The following is a 25,874-nucleotide window of genomic DNA, read 5'->3' on the forward strand; positions in this document are numbered from 1 at the left end:
ACTACAGAGTAAAGCTATACAATATTATACTAGTACATCAGACAGACTACAGAGTAAAGCTAAACTAATATTATACTAGTACATCATACAGACTACAGAGTAAAGCTATACTAATATTATACTAGTACATTCATACAGACTACAGAGTAAAGCTATACTAATATTATACTAGTACATCATACAGACTACTGAGTAAAGCTATACTAATATTATACTAGTACATCATACAGACTACAGAGTAAAGCTAAACTAATATTATACTATACATCATACAGACTACAGAGTAAAGCTTATACTAATATTATACTAGTACATCATACAGACTACAGAGTAAAGCTATACTAATTTATACTAGTCCATCATACAGACTACAGAGTAAAGCTATACTAATATTATACTAGTACATCATACAGACTACAGAGTAAAGCTATACTAATATTATACTAGTACATCATACAGACTACAGAGTAAAGCTATACAAATATTTATACTAGTACATCATACAGACTACAGAGTAAAGCTATACTAATATTATACTAGTACATCATACAGACTACAGAGTAAAGCTATACTAATATTATACTAGTACATCATACAGACTACAGAGTAAAGCTATACTAGTATTATACTAGTACATCATACAGACTACAGAGTAAAGCTATACTATATTATACTAGTACATCATACAGACTACAGAGTAAAGCTATACTAATATTATACTAGTACATCATACAGACTACAGAGTAAAGCTATACTATTATTATACTAGTACATCATACAGACTACAGAGTAAAGCTAAACTAATATTATACTAGTACATCATACAGACTACAGAGTAAAGCTATACTAATATTATACTAGTACATCATACAGACTACAGAGTAAAGCTAAACTAATATTATACTAGTACATCATACTGACTACAGAGTAAAGCTATACTAATATTATACTAGTACATCATACAGACTACAGAGTAAAGCTATACTAATATTTACATATACTATAGTAAGCGATACTAATAGACATCATACAGACTACAGAGTAAAGCTATACTAATATTATAACTAATACATCATACAGACTACAGAGTAAAGCTATACTAATATTATACTAGTACATCATACAGACTACAGAGTAAAGCTATACTAATATTATCTAGTACATCATACAGACTACAGAGTAAAGCTATACTAATATTATACTAGTACATCATACAGACTACAGAGTAAAGCTATACTAATATTATAACTAGTACATCATACAGACTACAGAGTAAAGCTATACTAATATTATACTAGTACATCATACAGACTACAGAGTAAAGCTATACTAATATTATAACTAGTACATCATACAGACTACAGAGTAAAGCTATACTAATATTATAACTAATACATCATACAGACTACAGAGTAAAGCTAAACTAATATTATACTAGTACATCATACAGACTACAGAGTAAAGCTAAACTAATATTATACTAGTACATCATACAGACTACAGAGTAAAGCTAAACTAATATTATAACTAGTACATCATACAGACTACAGAGTAAAGCTAAACTAATATTATAACTAATACATCATACAGACTACAGAGTAAAGCTAAACTAATATTATACTAGTACATCATACATCATACAGAGTAAAGCTATACTAATATTATACTAGTACATCATACAGACTACAGAGTAAAGCTATACTAATATTATACTAGTACATCATACAGACTACAGAGTAAAGCTATACTAATATTATACTAATACATCATACAGACTACAGAGTAAAGCTATACTAATATTATACTAGTACATCATACATCATACATCATACATCATACAGACTACAGAGTAAAGCTATACTAATATTATACTAGTACATCATACAGACTACAGAGTAAAGCTATACTAATTTATACTAGTACATCATACAGACTACAGAGTAAAGCTAAACTAATATTATAACTAGTACATCATACAGACTACAGAGTAAAGCTATACTAATATTATAACTAGTACATCATACAGACTACAGAGTAAAGCTAAACTAATATTATACTAGTACATCATACAGACTACAGAGTAAAGCTAAACTAATATTATACTAGTACATCTTACAGACTACAGAGTAAAGCTATACTAATATTATACTAGTACATCATACAGACTACAGAGTAAAGCTATACTAATATTATACTAGTACATCATACAGACTACAGAGTAAAGCTATACTAATATTATACTAGTACATCATACAGACTACAGAGTAAAGCTATACTAATATTATACTAGTACATCATACAGACTACAGAGTAAAGCTATACTAATATTATACTAGTACATCATACAGACTACAGAGTAAAGCTATACTAATATTATACTAGTACATCATACAGACTACAGAGTAAAGCTATACTAATATTATACTAGTACATCATACAGACTACAGAGTAAAGCTAAACTAATATTATACTAGTACATCATACAGACTACAGAGTAAAGCTATACTAATATTATACTAGTACATCATACAGACTACAGAGTAAAGCTATACTAATATTTAACTGTACATCAAAAACTACAGAGTAAACTATACAATTATAATACCATACAATACAGGAAAACTAAACTAAAAATTAACAGTAATCTTTCAGACTACAAGTAAGCTATACAATTTTAACAACATCATCAGACACAGGAAAAGCATACAAAAAATTTTCTAGTACACATACAACTACAGAGTAAAGCTTACTAATATTATCTATAAAATACAACACAGATAAAGCTAACAATATTATACTATCATCATACAGACTACAGAGTAAGCAAACCCAATATTAACTGTACAAAAACAGACTACAGAGTAAAGCTAAACAAATATTAACATACATCATACAGACACAGAGAAAAAGCTAAACAATATATACTAACATCAACAACACAGAGTAAAGCTATACTAAATTAAACTTACACATACAACAAAAGGAAAAAGCATACTAAATTATCATCACAACAGACACAGAAAAACTATACTAATATTATCATACACTACAGACTAAAGAGTAAAGCTGAACTATTATAATACTAGTACATCATACAGACTACAGAGTAAGCTATACTAATATTATACAAGTACATCATACAGACTACAGAGTAAAGCTATACTAATATTATACTAGTACATCATACAGACTACAGAGTAAAGCTAAACTAATATTATACTAGTACATCATACAGACTACAGAGTAAAGCTATACTAATATTATACTAGTACATCATACAGACTACAGAGTAAAGCTATACTATATTAACTAGTACATCATACAGACTACAGAGTAAAGCTAAACTAATATTATACTAGTACATCATACAGACTACAGAGTAAAGCTATACTAATATTATACTAGTACATTTTTTTTATCAATAAACTTTCAAATTGTTACACAAATACATCATTTTATTTCAAAGAAAATATCGCCGAATGACCTTACATGCCTTGACAAGTGACCGAGTGTAAAACAAAATAAGGGACACCGAAACACCAGTTGACCAGTAAACTGATCATAGCAATTACATCGGGCCCTTAAATGCACCTATAAGTGAAGCGATGCTGCAACCAAGGCATGCTAGGTTTATTCCATTGAACTAATAAGGTTACAGCCTAAAATATAAATATAATAAATAACAATGTACCATAAATCATAATTATAAACACACTTTATTTAACATATTTTATTAATTATACTTCATATCATTTATATTTAGACAATATAGTTACATTAAGGTAAGTTGTTTAACTGTCAGAGGATGTTATATGGTCGTTTAGAACTGTCCAGAGGTACTTAATTAAATGGGTTTTAAACACGGATGGCCTTGAGATTTCCCTTAATTCATAAGGGAGTTTATTCCAAAGAATGTGTGCTCTGTAAAAGTAAGACTTAGATATGCCTGAACATCTGGTCTGGCTTTGACGTAAGGTTTTGTGAACTTGAGGAGAAATGTCACTAATCATACTGAGATCGTCTAGATGTGATCGCCTTAACCTACTTCCCATGAAACGTCGTAAGTAAGGTGGAAATGTCACAACTGACATGTCATAAAAAATATTATGAAAATATAATATATCCTTGTAATCAAACCTTACCGAGAGTGGAAGGATATTTAGTTCCTTACACGCTATGAAATACCTTTTTTTGTCCCTTAGGCTCAAGTAAATATCATTAAGGATCCACTTGATACCTCTTTTTTGTATCGATTCAAGTTTCTCTCCACCGAGGTTTCTGAATGAGGCCGCCAGACAATTGTGCAGTGTTCGAAATGACTTCTAACCTGAGATAGGTAGAAGGCCCGACGTTTTTTAGTGTTCTTGGTGAAGTAACATGTTCTTTTTAGAAGGCCTAACCTCTGACTAGCCTTAGAGTATATCATATCACAGTGATGTGACCAATCTAACTTACTATTGATATGTACTCCAAGATCTTTTTCAATGTCTGTGTATTCGATAGCCGTTCATTCATTGAGTACACAAAATTAACACTACGATTCATAGAATATGCTCGGGTAATAGAAAGAACGTGACTTTTTGAAGGGTGAAACACCATCTTATTATGATGAGCCCAATTTTGAAGACTGTTAATATCCCGCTGGAGCAGCCAATGGTCATCCTGGGACGTGATTCTACGCCATATTTTTGTATCATCAGCATACATGGTTATATTTGTTTCCGGTGACAAATCCTCTGTAATGTCATTAAGAAAAAGTATAAATAAAGTAGGCCCTAAAATTGAGCCCTGGGGGACACCTGATCTAACCTGACAGGGAGCAGACATTTTATTTCCAATGACAACCCTTTGGTATCTGTTTTCAAGGTAGCACTTGAAGAATCTCAGTAGAGATGCATCAATGTTGTATTGTTCTTTGAGCTTCAACAGAATTATGTCGTGGTTGACAGAATCAAAAGCTTTTTGGAAATCAAAGTATATTATGTCAGTGCGAACATTGTCATTGAGAGATAGGGCTAAGCTGTCACAGAAATTTACTAGCTGAGTTGTACATGATTTCCTACTCATAAAACCATGTTGACGTTGATCAATAAGATGTTCACATCGATTGAGCAATTCATCCCGGATTACTTTTTCGTAAACTTTCATAATAATGCTTGTCAGAGAAATTGGCCTATAGTTGTTAACTTCAATTTTAGAGCCTTTTTTATGAACTGGAACAACGTTTGCCATTTTCCAATCTGCTGGAATACATCCAGTTTTATAAGAAGCTTCAAAAAGGATAGCAAGAGGCTTAGACAGGCTCACTGAACAGTACTTTAAATTCTTCCATGGATATTGTCGGCCCCTTGCGCTTTACTTGGATCAATATTTTCAAGTAAACCTTTGATTTTACAAGTGTCGAAATTGACCTGAAAATCACGGTCACTGGAAAAGTCGATATCTATATCATAATCACTACCCTCTGTAAACTGTTCGTTAAAATATTTATTGAATAACTCACACTGTCCTTGCGGATCGGACCGTAGGCAACCATTGTAGCTGACTGTTTCAGGAATGCGATTAGAGTTTGATTTAGATTTCACAAAAGACCAGAACTTTTTGTTAATGAGATTTCTGTTATCATCATCTTCAAAGTTTGCGTCCAATTTTGCATCAACGAGATTTTTAAAATCCCTCCTAGCTTTGGAAAATTTTAAATATTTTTTTGGATTAGAAGACTGTTTCCATTCGTCATGTAGTCGCTCCTTTTTTCTACATAAATCAAAGACATCTGAGTCAAACCATGGGGGTTTGAAATTCATCGGAGACAGATATCTTAGGAATATGTGAATTACAATGAGAAGTGAAAATAGTATTGAAAACTGACCAGGCCTCTTCGACTGGTTTACCACTAAGTAGATGTTCCCAGTTTTCAGAATTCAGTGCATTATTTAAATTGGTCCAATTGGCCCTTTGAAGCTATAAATTTTTCGTTTGGTAGACTTTTTCTTTCTAGCGTTAAGTCTTATGTCAAATCTTATCGCATAGTGATCCGACCCACAAATACCATGTTTACTGTCAACAATTAATTCTGATATAATTTCTGGCTTATCCGTCAAAACTACATCTAGAACATTTCCCCTGTAATGTGTAGGGTCTGTTACCAGCTGCTGTAAAGATAAATCATTAAACGTATCAATGAATGCTTGTTCAATAGGAACAGAGGAGGAGCCCTCATCCCATCTGACCTGGGGCATATTCAAATCACCAACCAAGGTAATGCTCTGTACTCTTCTACGCCTACGGATGTTATGTAGGTATTGCTTGACTCTATCATGGTTATCATTGCCAAGTGTGCCAACTCTGTAGAACGAGCTTAATATGGATTTTCTTCCTAACTTGTCAGAAAGCTCAATACTCAAAATCTCGGCTCTACATTTGACAGGAATGATTTTAGATTCTATGTCAAGACAATGTTTTATGGCAATAAGGACACCACCCCCATTTACTCTGAATTTCCGACTATTCTGGGGGTCCGGGGGATGAGTAAAGCTAGAACGGTCAAGTCTAAATACTTTGTAATCAGCTGTCGAGATGATTTCACTATCATGGATATTGTCCTTTAACCATGTTTCATTATAAACTACAATATCTGGTTTATTGATATAAATAAAATGGTTTAGTTCGTGAATTTTTGTAGAGTGGAGAGTGGGATTTGCATCTCCAAGTTCACCAAAAGGGATCAAGCCCTGAACGTTACAATAAAAAACTGAGCAGTTTCCCGGGGGTCCTGGATTTTTCATGCTAGGGTTACAAATAAAGATAAGGAGAAAGTTTATGAGTAGTATCCAAAGGTAAAGTGATGCAGTTATATTTTGTAGATATGGGATTAAGCCTCGTTTGGAATTGTATTTAACAAACAACGTATGTAGTGTTTTACCTCTAATAGATAAGCTACTCATTGTACGTCTAATTGCAATACCAAAGATAACAAGGTAGAAATTGCAAAGTAAATTACCAAGACTGTTAATATTTAGTAGGAGTGGAGATTTAATAAGCTGTATCAGTTTAGCTTTGTTTGTAGGTGGGTTTTCCAAAATACAGGTGGTAAAACAGAGTAACATAACAAGGACGAAATAATAGTACATAAAAGCAAGACATATGTGATGTGGTTTGAATGAGTTTTGAACGGTGTGGAGTGTATTACTGAATTCTTTGTTCTCTTCTTGTTTGAGTGGCTATTATTAAAGTAGCCAATACGTTTTCTATATGTTTCTAACTCAATCATGTGAAATCTAACAATAAATCGACCGACTGTGGAGCAATAATTCCCTTTACGGTGTGTAATTTGTACTTGTATTATTGTCCGTGTCCAGTTTGTTTGCGTGATCAACGCCCGTCCGTGATTAGTTATACTATCATAATCAGTTATGTGATATAATCACGTAACTGTAGAATTCATTTTCATCTATTTAAATTGAGAAAATAAGCAATATTCTGAGAAACGGAGATAACTCGTCTTAGATTAGATAAGATGTGATCAGCCAATCAGCTCATTCGAAGAGTGATGGACATAGATGCTGGACTAATATTGAGGCTCATGATGAATTAAAATTATACGTGATATTATTTAGGTATAACTTAGGCTGAAATTTGTCCGAATTTAGTTTACAGGTTATTATGGTGGATTTATAAGGTGACCATTTCCGCAGTTTGTTCTGTCAGCTACATGCTTGTTTAGTCGGTCCTGTTCTGTTCTTGAGTGAAATTGTTAAGTAGTGCAGCAATTCTATCATAAAGATTAATCACTTAACACGAAAAGAAAACTGACATAATAAATTTCTATACTGGCGCCGCAGGGGCAGATATCCTCTCTTTAGTCCTAGAGAAAGTAGAATGCAGTGAACCCAACACTCAGATAGCACGGATTGACCAGACAAATTAAAGTGAAGGCCATCTCGTGCCAGGTGTGAGGTGCCAAATTTCAAGTTATCAAACAGTTTGAAGTTAGAAGTATGAACTGAAAGTTCGAACAATGTCATGTTCAGCTGGTCGATAGATTTGTTCATGTTGTTGAATCTGTCGGCGCTCATGTTGAGAGGTGAAATTGAATCAAAAATGAACTTAGTGTTTTTATATTGATTCACTGAGCGTTCAACAAAGTTGTGTAGAGTCGAGGGGTGAACGCGGTGTTTTCTGAGGTCGTTGATTCCCGCAGAGAGGAGAACAACATCAGCCTGCTCAATGGATCTGCAGTGCTGGTGTAGATCCCGCAGATGAAAGAGATCCTCTCTGAAGGCAACAACTGGCTCATGCAATGTGGAACAATCAAACGACTTATTCTTCGAATCTGAAAGAATCAACACCCTTTTAGGCCGAGCATGACTAGAATTACCCCTCTGGTATGGTGCTGATGCATGGCGGAGGACCCTGCAGGTAATGCTAATTCTAGTGCCAGAGAAATCTTGTTCCTTGACCCGGGGTACACTGTGGTCAAACACATCCTGGCTAGCCCGAGTCATCGTGTACATTGACCCATGTTCTGGGGTCAGGGAGAACCGCTTATAGCTACCAGGTGGTTTTATTCTGAACACTACGGGGCGAGGGGCACCCAGCGTGATGGTTAGAATGGTGCTTTCTGGGTCTATTGATGGCTCGTTATCACTGTGTGGCGGGATGTGTGAGATATGGTTATCATATTTGGTCACGAGGAAACTGTTGAACGGTTTGGCCTGGTCAGGGAATAGGGAGTTCAAATGATCAACAATATTCGCCAGATAAGTGTTGGTGCTGATTTCACGTGCCACATGGCGGCCTCCAGCATACTCATAAGGCATGTTCCCATAGTGGGCAACTTTCCTATTTCCAAAATTGCGGTCATATGTTGTGTTGTTGTCCAAATGCGCAGCTTGAAACTGTTTAAATAAATTTTCTGCATAAAGTGTATAAGGCATGATACCTTCAGGCTCCAGGTTACTAGTACTGCGAGTTGTTGAGGATGGTGTAGGTAGGATGGCAGGAGTCGGCAGGAGGGGGACGTCACGGGCTGCAGGAGCTGCTGGCTGTTGTAGGTCTTTAACGAGCGTCTGGGCACGGACTACGTTCTCCTTCAGCTGCTCCAGTTGTTTGTTTGCTTCCGACACGTGCCTCGCAAAATTAGAGGTTAATTTGTTGAGATCGTGTGTTAAGTCGGTACTGTCTTCTATGACTACTTGTTTAAAATGTTCAGTAAGCGCGTTACTTTTACGTATTTTGCCTCGAGCTTTGATGAACTTCTCATTACAAGTTCTTTCGAGTTCAAGTGTCATTTGATCTTCCGAGAGCTGATCAACAAGGTCAAGGCAGAGTTGTGGACTAAATGACTTCATGGTAGTTTGAGTGCCCCTATCTACCGTACCTGTGTAAAGGGGGTCTGCCAGGTAGCCCTTAGAGTCTGCGGTAGCGGTGGGCGTGCCGCTACCTGGCAGCCCGAGAGTCCGTTGAGAAGAAGTTGGAGTGTTTGTAGTGGTATCCATGGTCAGTCAGCAAGGAATAATTCGCGTCGCACAGTCGGTCTTCTTATCAGTTTTAATCCATTAGCGAATTTAAACAAACGTATTAAAAATTGCAAAAAAAAAAAAAAAAAATACATACAGACTACAGAGTAAAGCTATACTAATATTATACTAGTACATCATACAGACTACAGAGTAAAGCTATACTAATATTATACTAGTACATCATACAGACTACAGAGTAAAGCTAAACTAATATTATACTAGTACATCATACAGACTACAGAGTAAAGCTATACTAATATTATACTAGTACATCATACAGACTACAGAGTAAAGCTATACTAATATTATACTAGTACATCATACAGACTACAGAGTAAAGCTAAACTAGTACATCATACAGACTACAGAGTAAAGCTATACTAGTACATCATACAGACTACAGAGTAAAGCTATACTAATATTATACTAGTACATCATACAGACTACAGAGTAAAGCTAAACTAATATTATAACTAGTACATCATACAGACTACAGAGTAAAGCTATACTAATATTATACTAGTACATCATACAGACTACAGAGTAAAGCTATACTAATATTATACTAGTACATCATACAGACTACAGAGTAAAGCTATACTAATATTATACTAGTACATCATACAGACTACAGAGTAAAGCTAAACTAATATTATACTAGTACATCATACAGACTACAGAGTAAAGCTATACTAATATTATACTAGTACATCATACAGACTACAGAGTAAAGCTATACTAATATTATACTAATACATCATACAGACTACAGAGTAAAGCTATACTAATATTATACTAGTACATCATACAGACTACAGAGTAAAGCTATACTAATATTATAACTAATACATCATACAGACTACAGAGTAAAGCTAAACTAATATTATACTAGTACATCATACAGACTACAGAGTAAAGCTAAACTAATATTATACTAGTACATCATACAGACTACAGAGTAAAGCTAAACTAATATTATAACTAGTACATCATACAGACTACAGAGTAAAGCTATACTAATATTATACTAGTACATCATACAGACTACAGAGTAAAGCTATACTAATATTATACTAGTACATCATACAGACTACAGAGTAAAGCTATACTAATATTATACTAGTACATCATACAGACTACAGAGTAAAGCTATACTAATATTATAACTAGTACATCATACAGACTACAGAGTAAAGCTATACTAATATTATACTAGTACATCATACAGACTACAGAGTAAAGCTAAACTAATATTATACTAGTACATCATACAGACTACAGAGTAAAGCTAAACTAATATTATAACTAGTACATCATACAGACTACAGAGTAAAGCTATACTAATATTATACTAGTACATCATACAGACTACAGAGTAAAGCTAAACTAATATTATACTAGTACATCATACAGACTACAGAGTAAAGCTATACTAATATTATACTAGTACATCATACAGACTACAGAGTAAAGCTATACTAATATTATAACTAGTACATCATACAGACTACAGAGTAAAGCTATACTAATATTATACTAGTACATCATACAGACTACAGAGTAAAGCTATACTAATATTATAACTAGTACATCATACAGACTACAGAGTAAAGCTAAACTAATATTATACTAGTACATCATACAGACTACAGAGTAAAGCTAAACTAATATTATACTAGTACATCATACAGACTACAGAGTAAAGCTATACTAATATTATACTAGTACATCATACAGACTACAGAGCAAAGCTAAACTAATATTATACTAGTACATCATACAGACTACAGAGTAAAGCTATACTAGTACATCATACAGACTACAGAGTAAAGCTATACTAGTACATCATACAGACTACAGAGTAAAGCTATACTAATATTATAACTAGTACATCATACAGACTACAGAGTAAAGCTAAACTAATATTATACTAGTACATCATACAGACTACAGAGTAAAGCTAAACTAATATTATAACTAGTACATCATACAGACTACAGAGTAAAGCTAAACTAATATTATACTAGTACATCATACAGACTACAGAGTAAAGCTATACTAATATTATACTAGTACATCATACAGACTACAGAGTAAAGCTATACTAATATTATACTAGTACATCATACAGACTACAGAGTAAAGCTATACTAATATTATACTAGTACATCATACAGACTACAGAGTAAAGCTAAACTAATATTATACTAGTACATCATACAGACTACAGAGTAAAGCTAAACTAATATTATACTAGTACATCATACAGACTACAGAGTAAAGCTATACTAATATTATACTAGTACATCATACAGACTACAGAGTAAAGCTATACTAATATTATAACTAGTACATCATACAGACTACAGAGTAAAGCTATACTAATATTATACTAGTACATCATACAGACTACAGAGTAAAGCTATACTAATATTATACTAGTACATCATACAGACTACAGAGTAAAGCTATACTAATATTATACTAGTACATCATACAGACTACAGAGTAAAGCTATACTAATATTATACTAGTACATCATACAGACTACAGAGTAAAGCTATACTAATATTATACTAGTACATCATACAGACTACAGAGTAAAGCTAAACTAATATTATACTAGTACATCATACAGACTACAGAGTAAAGCTATACTAATATTATACTAGTACATCATACAGACTACAGAGTAAAGCTAAACTAATATTATAACTAGTACATCATACAGACTACAGAGTAAAGCTATACTAATATTATACTAGTACATCATACAGACTACAGAGTAAAGCTATACTAATATTATACTAGTACATCATACAGACTACAGAGTAAAGCTATACTAATATTATACTAGTACATCATACAGACTACAGAGTAAAGCTAAACTAATATTATACTAGTACATCATACAGACTACAGAGTAAAGCTATACTAATATTATACTAGTACATCATACAGACTACAGAGTAAAGCTATACTAATATTATACTAGTACATCATACAGACTACAGAGTAAAGCTAAACTAATATTATACTAGTACATCATACAGACTACAGAGTAAAGCTAAACTAATATTATACTAGTACATCATACAGACTACAGAGTAAAGCTATACTAATATTATACTAGTACATCATACAGACTACAGAGTAAAGCTAAACTAATATTATACTAGTACATCATACAGACTACAGAGTAAAGCTAAACTAATATTATACTAGTACATCATACAGACTACAGAGTAAAGCTATACTAATATTATACTAGTACATCATACAGACTACAGAGTAAAGCTATACTAATATTATACTAGTACATCATACAGACTACAGAGTAAAGCTATACTAATATTATACTAGTACATCATACAGACTACAGAGTAAAGCTATACTAATATTATACTAGTACATCATACAGACTACAGAGTAAAGCTATACTAATATTATACTAGTACATCATACAGACTACAGAGTAAAGCTATACTAATATTATAACTAGTACATCATACAGACTACAGAGTAAAGCTATACTAATATTATACTAGTACATCATACAGACTACAGAGTAAAGCTATACTAATATTATAACTAGTACATCATACAGACTACAGAGTAAAGCTATACTAATATTATAACTAGTACATCATACAGACTACAGAGTAAAGCTATACTAATATTATACTAGTACATCATACAGACTACAGAGTAAAGCTATACTAATATTATAACTAGTACATCATACAGACTACAGAGTAAAGCTATACTAATATTATACTAGTACATCATACAGACTACAGAGTAAAGCTAAACTAATATTATACTAGTACATCATACAGACTACAGAGTAAAGCTATACTAATATTATAACTAGTACATCATACAGACTACAGAGTAAAGCTATACTAATATTATACTAGTACATCATACAGACTACAGAGTAAAGCTATACTAATATTATAACTAGTACATCATACAGACTACAGAGTAAAGCTATACTAATATTATACTAGTACATCATACAGACTACAGAGTAAAGCTATACTAATATTATACTAGTACATCATACAGACTACAGAGTAAAGCTATACTAATATTATACTAGTACATCATACAGACTACAGAGTAAAGCTATACTAATATTATAACTAGTACATCATACAGACTACAGAGTAAAGCTATACTAATATTATAACTAATACATCATACAGACTACAGAGTAAAGCTAAACTAATATTATACTAGTACATCATACAGACTACAGAGTAAAGCTAAACTAATATTATACTAGTACATCATACAGACTACAGAGTAAAGCTAAACTAATATTATAACTAGTACATCATACAGACTACAGAGTAAAGCTAAACTAATATTATAACTAATACATCATACAGACTACAGAGTAAAGCTAAACTAATATTATACTAGTACATCATACAGACTACAGAGTAAAGCTATACTAATATTATACTAGTACATCATACAGACTACAGAGTAAAGCTATACTAATATTATACTAGTACATCATACAGACTACAGAGTAAAGCTATACTAATATTATACTAATACATCATACAGACTACAGAGTAAAGCTATACTAATATTACTATACATCAGCATACATCATCATACAGACTACAGAGTAAAGCTATACTAATATTATACTAGTACATCATACAGACTACAGAGTAAAGCTATACTAATATTATACTAGTACATCATACAGACTACAGAGTAAAGCTAAACTAATATTATACTAGTACATCATACAGACTACAGAGTAAAGCTATACTAATATTATACTAGTACATCATACAGACTACAGAGTAAAGCTAAACTAATATTATACTAGTACATCATACAGACTACAGAGTAAAGCTAAACTAATATTATACTAGTACATCATACAGACTACAGAGTAAAGCTATACTAATATTATACTAGTACATCATACAGACTACAGAGTAAAGCTATACTAATATTATACTAGTACATCATACAGACTACAGAGTAAAGCTATACTAATATTATACTAGTACATCATACAGACTACAGAGTAAAGCTATACTAATATTATACTAGTACATCATACAGACTACAGAGTAAAGCTATACTAATATTATACTAGTACATCATACAGACTACAGAGTAAAGCTATACTAATATTATACTAGTACATCATACAGACTACAGAGTAAAGCTATACTAATATTATACTAGTACATCATACAGACTACAGAGTAAAGCTAAACTAATATTATACTAGTACATCATACAGACTACAGAGTAAAGCTATACTAATATTATACTAGTACATCATACAGACTACAGAGTAAAGCTATACTAATATTATACTAGTACATCATACAGACTACAGAGTAAAGCTATACTAATATTATACTAGTACATCATACAGACTACAGAGTAAAGCTAAACTAATATTATACTAGTACATCATACAGACTACAGAGTAAAGCTATACTAATATTATACTAGTACATCATACAGACTACAGAGTAAAGCTATACTAATATTATACTAGTACATCATACAGACTACAGAGTAAAGCTATACTAATATTATACTAGTACATCATACAGACTACAGAGTAAAGCTATACTAATATTATACTAGTACATCATACAGACTACAGAGTAAAGCTAAACTAATATTATACTAGTACATCATACAGACTACAGAGTAAAGCTATACTAATATTATACTAGTACATCATACAGACTACAGAGTAAAGCTATACTAATATTATACTAGTACATCATACAGACTACAGAGTAAAGCTATACTAATATTATACTAGTACATCATACAGACTACAGAGTAAAGCTATACTAATATTATACTAGTACATCATACAGACTACAGAGTAAAGCTATACTAATATTATACTAGTACATCATACAGACTACAGAGTAAAGCTATACTAATATTATACTAGTACATCATACAGACTACAGAGTAAAGCTATACTAATATTATACTAGTACATCATACAGACTACAGAGTAAAGCTAAACTAATATTATACTAGTACATCATACAGACTACAGAGTAAAGCTATACTAATATTATACTAGTACATCATACAGACTACAGAGTAAAGCTATACTAATATTATACTAGTACATCATACAGACTACAGAGTAAAGCTAAACTAATATTATACTAGTACATCATACAGACTACAGAGTAAAGCTATACTAATATTATACTAGTACATCATACAGACTACAGAGTAAAGCTATACTAATATTATAACTAATACATCATACAGACTACAGAGTAAAGCTATACTAGTACATCATACAGACTACAGAGTAAAGCTATACTAATATTATACTAGTACATCATACAGACTACAGAGTAAAGCTATACTAATATTATACTAGTACATCATACAGACTACAGAGTAAAGCTAAACTAATATTATAACTAGTACATCATACAGACTACAGAGTAAAGCTATACTAGTACATCATACAGACTACAGAGTAAAGCTATACTAGTACATCATACAGACTACAGAGTAAAGCTATACTAGTACATCATACAGACTACAGAGTAAAGCTATACTAGTACATCATACAGACTACAGAGTAAAGCTATACTAGTACATCATACAGACTACAGAGTAAAGCTATACTAGTACATCATACAGACTACAGAGTAAAGCTATACTAGTACATCATACAGACTACAGAGTAAAGCTATACTAGTACATCATACAGACTACAGAGTAAAGCTATACTAGTACATCATACAGACTACAGAGTAAAGCTATACTAGTACATCATACAGACTACAGAGTAAAGCTATACTAGTACATCATACAGACTACAGAGTAAAGCTAAACTAATATTATAACTAGTACATCATACAGACTACAGAGTAAAGCTATACTAATATTATACTAGTACATCATACAGACTACAGAGTAAAGCTAAACTAATATTATACTAGTACATCATACAGACTACAGAGTAAAGCTAAACTAATATTATACTAGTACATCATACAGACTACAGAGTAAAGCTATACTAATATTATACTAGTACATCATACAGACTACAGAGTAAAGCTATACTAATATTATACTAGTACATCATACAGACTACAGAGTAAAGCTAAACTAATATTATAACTAATACATCATACAGACTACAGAGTAAAGCTAAACTAATATTATACTAGTACATCATACAGACTACAGAGTAAAGCTAAACTAATATTATACTAGTACATCATACAGACTACAGAGTAAAGCTAAACTAATATTATACTAGTACATCATACAGACTACAGAGTAAAGCTAAACTAATATTATACTAGTACATCATACAGACTACAGAGTAAAGCTAAACTAATATTATACTAGTACATCATACAGACTACAGAGTAAAGCTATACTAATATTATACTAGTACATCATACAGACTACAGAGTAAAGCTATACTAATATTATAACTAATACATCATACAGACTACAGAGTAAAGCTATACTAATATTATAACTAGTACATCATACAGACTACAGAGTAAAGCTAAACTAATATTATACTAGTACATCATACAGACTACAGAGTAAAGCTATACTAATATTATACTAGTACATCATACAGACTACAGAGTAAAGCTATACTAATATTATACTAGTACATCATACAGACTACAGAGTAAAGCTATACTAATATTATACTAGTACATCATACAGACTACAGAGTAAAGCTATACTAGTACATCATACAGACTACAGAGTAAAGCTATACTAGTACATCATACAGACTACAGAGTAAAGCTATACTAGTACATCATACAGACTACAGAGTAAAGCTATACTAGTACATCATACAGACTACAGAGTAAAGCTAAACTAATATTATACTAGTACATCATACAGACTACAGAGTAAAGCTATACTAGTACATCATACAGACTACAGAGTAAAGCTATACTAGTACATCATACAGACTACAGAGTAAAGCTATACTAATACATCATACAGACTACAGAGTAAAGCTATACTAATATTATACTAGTACATCATACAGACTACAGAGTAAAGCTATACTAATATTATACTAGTACATCATACAGACTACAGAGTAAAGCTAAACTAATATTATAACTAGTACATCATACAGACTACAGAGTAAAGCTATACTAGTACATCATACAGACTACAGAGTAAAGCTATACTAGTACATCATACAGACTACAGAGTAAAGCTATACTAGTACATCATACAGACTACAGAGTAAAGCTATACTAGTACATCATACAGACTACAGAGTAAAGCTATACTAGTACATCATACAGACTACAGAGTAAAGCTATACTAGTACATCATACAGACTACAGAGTAAAGCTATACTAGTACATCATACAGACTACAGAGTAAAGCTATACTAATACATCATACAGACTACAGAGTAAAGCTATACTAATATTATACTAGTACATCATACAGACTACAGAGTAAAGCTATACTAATATTATACTAGTACTGATTATATTATTAAGAACGTGCTACAGCTATACTAATTTATTATACTACTGATAATATACTTTTACACGTCACACCCAGGTATTGTTTCTTGGAGTACGAGGAAGAAGTGGCTGCTAAAAAAGCGGTGGAAGAGATAAACGGGACAACCCAAGATTTCAGTGATTCTCTCAAGGTCGAGATAACAGCCAGAAAGAAACCTGAACAAAGTGAGTTTAACCAGGTAACCGGGTAACCAGTTAACCAGGTAACCAGGTAACCAGGTAACCAGGTAACCAGATAACCGGAGGTAACCAGATAACCAGATAACCAGGTAACCGGGTAACCAGATAACCAGATAACCAGATAACCAGATAACCAGATAACCAGATAACCAGATAACTAGGTAACCGGGTAACCAGATAACCAGATAACCAGGTAACCAGATAACCAGATAACCAGATAACCAGGTAACCAGGTAACCAGATAACCAGATAACCGGATAACCGGAGGTAACCAGGTAACTTGCCCCCCCCCCCCCCCCCTCTCAACTTGTCTATGAGAAAGAAATCGCTCCGCGGTGTCTATCTGAAATATACACCTTTGCTTGCTGTGTTTATATTATATACTGACTAGAAAGCCCGTGGTCACAGGGAGGAAGGTAATAGTATTCTTTGGTAGTCTGTTTTTATCCGTCACAACCGAAGATGCAGCCGATTGAAATGTTGCTTGCACCAAACACAACGTAATTACCACAACAAAATCGATAAAAATATCGCTCGCAAATCTTTGCACATGCACGTGAGCTTTTGAACACCGTTACCATGGTTACTATGCAGCTTCCTATTTCTCGTCAAATTTGCACGTGGACGGTCGTACAGACAGACAGACAGACAGACAGACAGACAGACAGACAGACAGACAGACAGACAGACAGACAGACAGACAGACAGACAGACAGACAGACAGACAGACAGACAGACAGACAGACAGACAGACATAGATAATCTTTCGAATTATAATTATAATATCTATTGTAACTTTGTAAGCAGTCAGCAAGCGTGCAAGGGACAAACGTAAGCTGTTCACCATTGCATGGTTAGTTACCATGGTTGCAGTGCTTATGTACTCAATGTAGTCATGGTAACGCTGTGCTTATCACTTCTGAATCCAGAGTCTGGTGGACGAGACGACTCCAGACGTGGTTCTAGAGGAGGAAGATCTGGACGTCCTTCAACTGAACCCAGGTCTGTGATTCATTACTGTGCGTCATGTACAATTCTAGAGGCGGTGGTTAAAATGCCTAAAATTGATTGAAACCTCCTCATAAGTGTCTCTAATGGACTAATTTATTGCATACGTCATAATCAGTTTTAAAACGGTGGTTCAATTTCACAAAATACCGTGGCGGCGGTCTCAAACCACGGTCTCAAACCACGGTCCCAAACCACGGTCCCAAACCATGATCCCAAACCACGGTCCCAAACCACGGTCAGTGGTCTCAAACCATGGTGGCGCACATTGCTGCTGCGAAAGGATACTTGCATTGTCGTGAAAACACACGTGAAAACATAGTCATGTATAATTTTTATATATTATAATGTTTATCTGGACACGATGCTTTAAGGCAACAAAATGTAAATTATGTGAATTAAATATCATATATATTCTATTTGAGAATGTGTGTCACCCCCTACTATTACATGTCACCCCCTACAATTACATGTCACCCCCTACTATTACATGTCACCCCCTACTATTACATGTCACCCCTAGCCTACTATTACATGTCACCCCCTGGCCCCTGCCCCCACTATTACATTGAACTCTAGAATATTTTAATACTCAGGCTATTTGTGGGAAATATCAAAGAAGAAATCGAGAAAACAGATCTGAAGCCGATATTCGAACCCTACGGTGAAATAGTAGACATCTGGGTGGCGTACAATCCTCCTGGGTTTGCTTTTGTACAGTTTAAAGACATGGAGTCTGCTCAGAAAGCAATAAAGGGGGTGCATGATAGGGAGGTGTTTGGAGGGAAACTGAAAGTAGACCTCACTAATTCTAAGAGAAAAGGAGAGGACGAGTATCCCCCCAAGAGACCCTACCACTCTGCACAATCTCACCCCTATGCGCGTACGGGGCCTGTTGCTGCCAGGTAAGAGCATTTTGTTGCTGTTATCTTAAATATTTTCTACGGTGAAAATCAAAATCGATCACCTTACCACAATAAATTTACAGATGCATTACGATTTTTGCCTGATGGATGAAATTGCGAAATATTTTACTGGACCTTACCTCACAGGAGGCCGCCACCATTCCGATCGTTACGCGGCAGAGCTGCGCGACCTGCGGCTCCGCATCGACCCGTACGCCGGTACACTTACCACCAGGATCCGTATTACGACGATCCGTACTACGCCGCTGGGCAGGAATACGCGGACCCATATTATGCGGCAGAGCCAGCTGCGGCACCTCAGGACCCTTATTATTACGACCAACCATATTATCGGCCGGATCCACTAAACATGCGGTCAACAGAGCACCCTGTACCTGTAAGGAGACGGGGAAGGGGCGTTCGGGCGCGCGGCCCTCTTCCACCTACCGCTTCTTCTACTCAGATTCCGTACTCTGAAGAATATTACTGACAATTCAATTTATCGCCGTTTTTGCCTTCAAAATTTCTAATTTTATAAGGTACCGACTCCTTGACTTAGTCAGTGTTAGGACCTGACATCATAAATTTGTTACTGCGGATCAAAAATTCTGGACTTAGTAACTGATTCGTTTACATGGCCGATATTTTCAGTATAGTAGTAGTTAAAATCTCTATTTTCTTCAGAAATGTGTTGGTTAAATTTTCTAAATTGTTTACTGCATCAGCTCAGCTGTAAGCTGTCTATCGGATTTATCTTTAACAATTAATATTATTTTAGATATCATAATAACTTCTATGTATTTTTTGTCATTGTGGAATCAGACATTTTTTATATTGAAATTTATGTTTTCTTGGGTAAATTTCTATTGATCCCGTTTGGTGCGACAAGGAAAAGGCTCTTATCAGGAAAGGAATTATTCAACGTTTCAATGTGACAACATCGTATTCATGATCTCAAATTATTTGTTATATATATAGGGGGGGGGGGGGGGGGGGGGGTGAAACGTCCGTCTATCAGTCTATGTCCGCTTGTCTCAGAATCCAAAAAGGACAGGACGGGACGGGGGTACCGACGGACACTAATGGCAGTATTTTAAAATTTTGCTCAGACTGCCATTGTCATTAATGCCCATTAATGCCCATTGATGCACATTAATGCCCATTAATGCACATTAATGCCCATTAATGCACATTAATGCCCACATTTAATAGAAAAATGGGCAAAAATGGGAAAAAAGTATGGGCATTAATGGCAGTATTTTAGTATTTTAAAATTTTGCTCAGACTGCCATTGCCATTAATGCCCATTAATGCACATTAATGCCCATTAATGCACATTAATGCACATTAATGTCCGTTGGTACCCCCCGCCCCCCCCCCCCCCCCCCCTCCCCCCGGACGGGACGGTACGGGACGGTACGGAACGGTACGGAACGGTACGGGACGGGACGGGATCTACTTTCCTTTACCTGAAAAGAGCATTTTCCCTTGTCGCAATACAATATGGAATCACTAGAAAATATAATATAACCTATAAAAACCCTGCATTAGCAGAGATGTCAGGCAGCCCCTCTCCTCGTCTCTTCATTGGAGGGCTCAAGAGGAATGTTGAGAAAGAGGAGCTCATGGAAGAATTTAAAGAATTTGGAGAAATAACCGACATGTGGATAGCGTACGATCCTCCAGGATTCGCATTTTTAGAATTTGCAACTGTGGAAGCAGCTGCCGCTGCACTAGAGACTAAACACAAGAAAGATTGTTTTGGAAGTGAAATTAGAGTCGAATTCACCAAAAAAAAGGATGATTTGAAAAAGGAACACGAAGTGCAAGATTCGGGCAAACCAAGGTTCGATAAACCATATTAAGGGGGAAGGGGGTCTTCATGTGAACATTTTCTCAAAATCGACTTTTCAGTTGTTTCTTAAAGAGGGGGGTGAAATCTATCAGATGCTTTTGATCCCATATAAAATACTGTTCCTAGTCGAAATTATCGCCGGTCATAGGTTAGTGCTTATGAGTAATTGTATTGCGACTTGCGAGAGCCTCATAATGTTACTCCACCTCACCTCATAACTTCATAATGTTACTCCACCTCACCTCATAATGTTACTCCACCTCACCACATAATGTTACTCCACCTCACTTCATAATGTTACTCCACCTCACCTCATAATGTTACTCCACCTCACCTCATAATGTTACTCCACCTCACCTCATAATGTTACTCCACCTCACCTCATAATGTTACTCCACCTCACCTCATAATGTTACTCCACCTCACCTCATAATGTTACTCCACCTCACCTCATAATGTTACTCCACCTCACCTCATAATGTTACTCCACCTCACATCATAATGTTACTCCACCTCACCTCATAATGTTACTCCACCTCACCTCATAATGTTACTCCACCTCACCTCATAATGTTACTCCACCTCACCTCATAATGTTACTCCACCTCACCTCATAATGTTACTCCACCTCACCTCATAATGTTACTCCACTTCACCTCATAATGTTACTCCACCTCACTTCTTAATGTTACTCCACCTCACCTCATAATGTTACTCCACCTCACCTCATAATGTTACTCCACCTCACCTCATAATGTTACTCCACCTCACTTCTTAATGTTACTCCACTTCACCTCATTATGTAACTTCTCAGACTGTTTATTGGAAATATTAAGAACGCAGTAGAAAAGGAGGATGTCCGCAGCGTGTATGAGAAGTTTGGAAATGTTACGGACGTGTGGATAGCACATAATCCTCCGGGCTTTGCTTTTGTAGAGTTTGACACGGAAGGAGCGGCTAACAAGGCAGTAGAGGAGACTAATGATACAGAACTGTTCGGTGGGAGTGTTAGGGTTCAGATTACTAAAGGGAGAAGGGAGGGGCGCAGGAACAGGGGTTAGTGGAATTTTGTGTTTTATTAAAGTAAAAAGTTATATTAATTAAGATAACCCCTCGTGTCTCCAATATAACTCCAATAACAACTCTCATTGTAATAAGTAATTTTCAGTTAATGAAATGAGGGATAAAAGAACTGTACCACGAGGTGGTAACCATGGTTATCATTCGGCTCCACCAGTCAGGTTAGTATGGTGTTACAGTCAATAATAGTATATTATATAATATATTATAGAGGGTGGCCCAGAAGTAACTACCCACACGCAACCCTTAAATAACTCACGTTATTCGTATCAGAATTACTTACAAATTTTAGAGAATATAGATATGGGTCAAACTTAGATTTCCTGAAAATTTCGTAAAATTTCATCGATTACAGAGGGTGTGGCACGCCACTCCCTCATTTTCTTGATTGTCACCATAAAGTGAGAAAGATTCGAGTTAAGAACTCCACAATTTCCAGATACACTTGGTTTGATAATTAAAGTGCTAAATTCTCAAAATTCCAAGGTGGTTGTTTACAACTAAGCCGAGTTATGACCATTTTAAGATCTGACGGATACATGATCCCGGCACTTAATATGTGATTTCTTCACTCAATCAATGCCCTGATTGGTTGGAAACTGCTCATAGGACAGCAACTGAAGCGCTATAACGCAAATTTCTTTGATTTTAAGGCAAGTCACAATCAGTATTCACTTAAAGTGATCAGATCGTGATCCCCCAACATGCTCGGTACCGCCTAATGAGTCTTATTGTTGCCCGCTAGTGCCCTAGTGAATAACTCTCGATGAGATCACTGATTGGGTGACAAAATCACTGATATGTGATTAAGTGCCGAGATCACGTATCTGCAATATCTTAAAAGGGTCATAAAGTCATAACTCGGCTTAGTTGTAAACAACCAACTTGAAAGTTTGAGAAAGCACTTTAATTATCAAACCAAGTGTTTCTGGAAATTGTGGAGTTCTTAACTCAAAACGTTCTCACTTCATGAGTTCATGGTGACAATGAAGAAAAAGATGTAATTGATGAAACTTTACGAAATTTTCAGGAAATTTTCAGGAAAGTTTGACCCATATCTATATTCTCTGAAATTTTTAAGCAATTCTGATACGAATTTCGTGAGTTATTAAAGGGTTGCGTGTGGGTAGTTACTTCTGGGCCACCAGAACTATTAATTGTAGTTATATTAACATAATAATAACTGTACTGTTAATTAACGGAGATCTTTATTGTTATACACAACATGGGAAGAGGGGGGGGGGGGGGCAACCTCGTAAACACCTATTATTCCCTCCGATTTCAAAATAGGTATAGGTATTTATGTAAATTTATGATTATTTAAAGGTTTTGTTGTTTTTTCAGTATTTTCCCACTTTTAACATCATATAATATTCAATTATATTCGTAGTGTTTTAAAGTGTTTTTACTGCATGAGGGGGTTGATATCAAGTTTTAAAACCAATTGTTTGGGGCTGGGAAAAATTTGATTTGTTGCCTTTGTGTACCTTAAACTTGGGTTGTATAGGGTTTTTAATTTGATCAAAAGATTATGAACAGTTCAGACTATCAAAAGGTTGCTTATATAGAAGTTTCTGACCATTTGAACAATAATTACAAATATTTCCGAAAAAATTTGTTTAATCGAAAATTTTGAATAGTAAAAATCTTGTCATGAAATTTTATCCTAAAATTTAAAGAAATCAATGTTGCTCACAATCTTCTGCTCTTCCAAAATAGGTATAGGTATTTATGTACATTATAATTTATATATTTATGAGGTTGTCACCCCCCCCCCCCCCCAACATGTTAAGTCGACATTGTAGACTCTAATCATTTAAATTTAAAGGACTTCACCTGTTCTGGAGATGTAAGTTTCACTGTATTTGATTATTGATGAAGGAAATGATGGAATTATAAAGCTAGGACCTTGCAGGCAGGCCCCGTACCCCGCACACAACCCTTACGGACGACGGAGACCTCCTGCACGTGACCCGTATGCACGTGACCCATATGCACGTGACCCGTATTACGCCAGCCCGTATGCACGAGACCCGTATTACGCAAGGGAGGCACCGCCACCTGCTCCATATTATCCGCCCGAACCTTACGCACGTGACCCTTACTATGCGCGAGATTACGCTGCGCCACCTCCCAGACCAAGGCGGCCGGAGACCCGTGCTCCCTACAGCGGGGGGGCAGGGGGGGCTCCCTATCCAGCACATGACCCCTACGGAGCTACTTACTACTAAATTACGTTTTGAGAGTTTTAGCTGATAATTTTATTATTGAGCCGGTGTTGACCGGGACACAGTGCGCTTTCTTCTTCATCTTCTCTTCATATCAAATGTATTTGTGATTTCATCTTTTTATCAAGGATTTAGTTTCTCTATTTTTCCAGACTTGAAGTTTATAAAAATTGTGCAATGATACTGTATTCTTGTATTTCAATTTTATAATTATTTATTTAGAAGATACGAGCGTACCAATTTATAGGCCTGAATTTTGTCTCCCATATAAAGTCATAGTTATATTATTATTTATTATTCATATAATATTATAATGTAAACAATATAACCTCGTTTTACCGCGGAGTTCAAGTTCGGGGAAAGAATACACATGCACAACATGTTGCCATGGTAACACATGTTACATGTTGCCATGGTAACACATGTTACATGTTGCCATGGTAACACATGTTACATGTTGCCATGGTAACACATGTTACATGTTGCCATGGTAACACATGTTACATGTTGCCATGGTAACACATGTTACA

General features: G+C 34.7%; 2 protein-coding genes across 2 annotated transcripts in view; both read left to right on the forward strand.

The window, feature by feature from the left end:
* The window catches only part of LOC134822558 (RNA-binding protein lark-like), a 33,394-nt gene extending 12,257 nt beyond the window's left edge, over window positions 1–21,137 (forward strand). Inside the window, exons 4-7 of the mRNA XM_063833669.1 lie at window positions 18,126–18,253; window positions 19,198–19,270; window positions 19,873–20,181; window positions 20,329–21,137. Coding sequence (XP_063689739.1) covers window positions 18,126–18,253; window positions 19,198–19,270; window positions 19,873–20,181; window positions 20,329–20,671 — 853 coding nt within the window. The 3' untranslated portion in view covers window positions 20,672–21,137. The remainder of the gene's footprint in view (window positions 1–18,125; window positions 18,254–19,197; window positions 19,271–19,872; window positions 20,182–20,328) is intronic.
* Window positions 21,138–21,736: 599 nt separating this feature from the next.
* Window positions 21,737–25,522, forward strand: LOC134823254 (uncharacterized). The gene is made up of 4 exons (XM_063834650.1): window positions 21,737–22,027; window positions 22,851–23,092; window positions 23,205–23,277; window positions 25,032–25,522. The coding sequence occupies exons 1-4, from the start codon at window positions 21,738–21,740 to the stop codon at window positions 25,345–25,347; spliced, it is 921 nt and encodes a 306-aa protein (XP_063690720.1). The 5' UTR covers window position 21,737; the 3' UTR covers window positions 25,348–25,522.
* Window positions 25,523–25,874: the final 352 nt, after the last annotated feature.

Source organism: Bolinopsis microptera, chromosome 11, assembly GCF_026151205.1.
Source record: "Bolinopsis microptera isolate Bmic1 chromosome 11, MBARI_Bmic_1.0, whole genome shotgun sequence".
Lineage (NCBI taxonomy): Eukaryota > Metazoa > Ctenophora > Tentaculata > Lobata > Bolinopsidae > Bolinopsis > Bolinopsis microptera.

Coding starts and splice junctions, on each gene's coding strand:
- LOC134823254 (XM_063834650.1), top strand. CDS start 21,738: ATGTCAGGCAGCCCCTCTCCTCGTCTCTTCATTGGAGGGCTCAAGAGG. Junction 22,028..22,850: donor CAAGATTCGGGCAAACCAAG/GTTCGATAAACC, acceptor GTAACTTCTCAG/ACTGTTTATTGGAAATATTA. Junction 23,278..25,031: donor CATTCGGCTCCACCAGTCAG/GTTAGTATGGTG, acceptor AGGACCTTGCAG/GCAGGCCCCGTACCCCGCAC.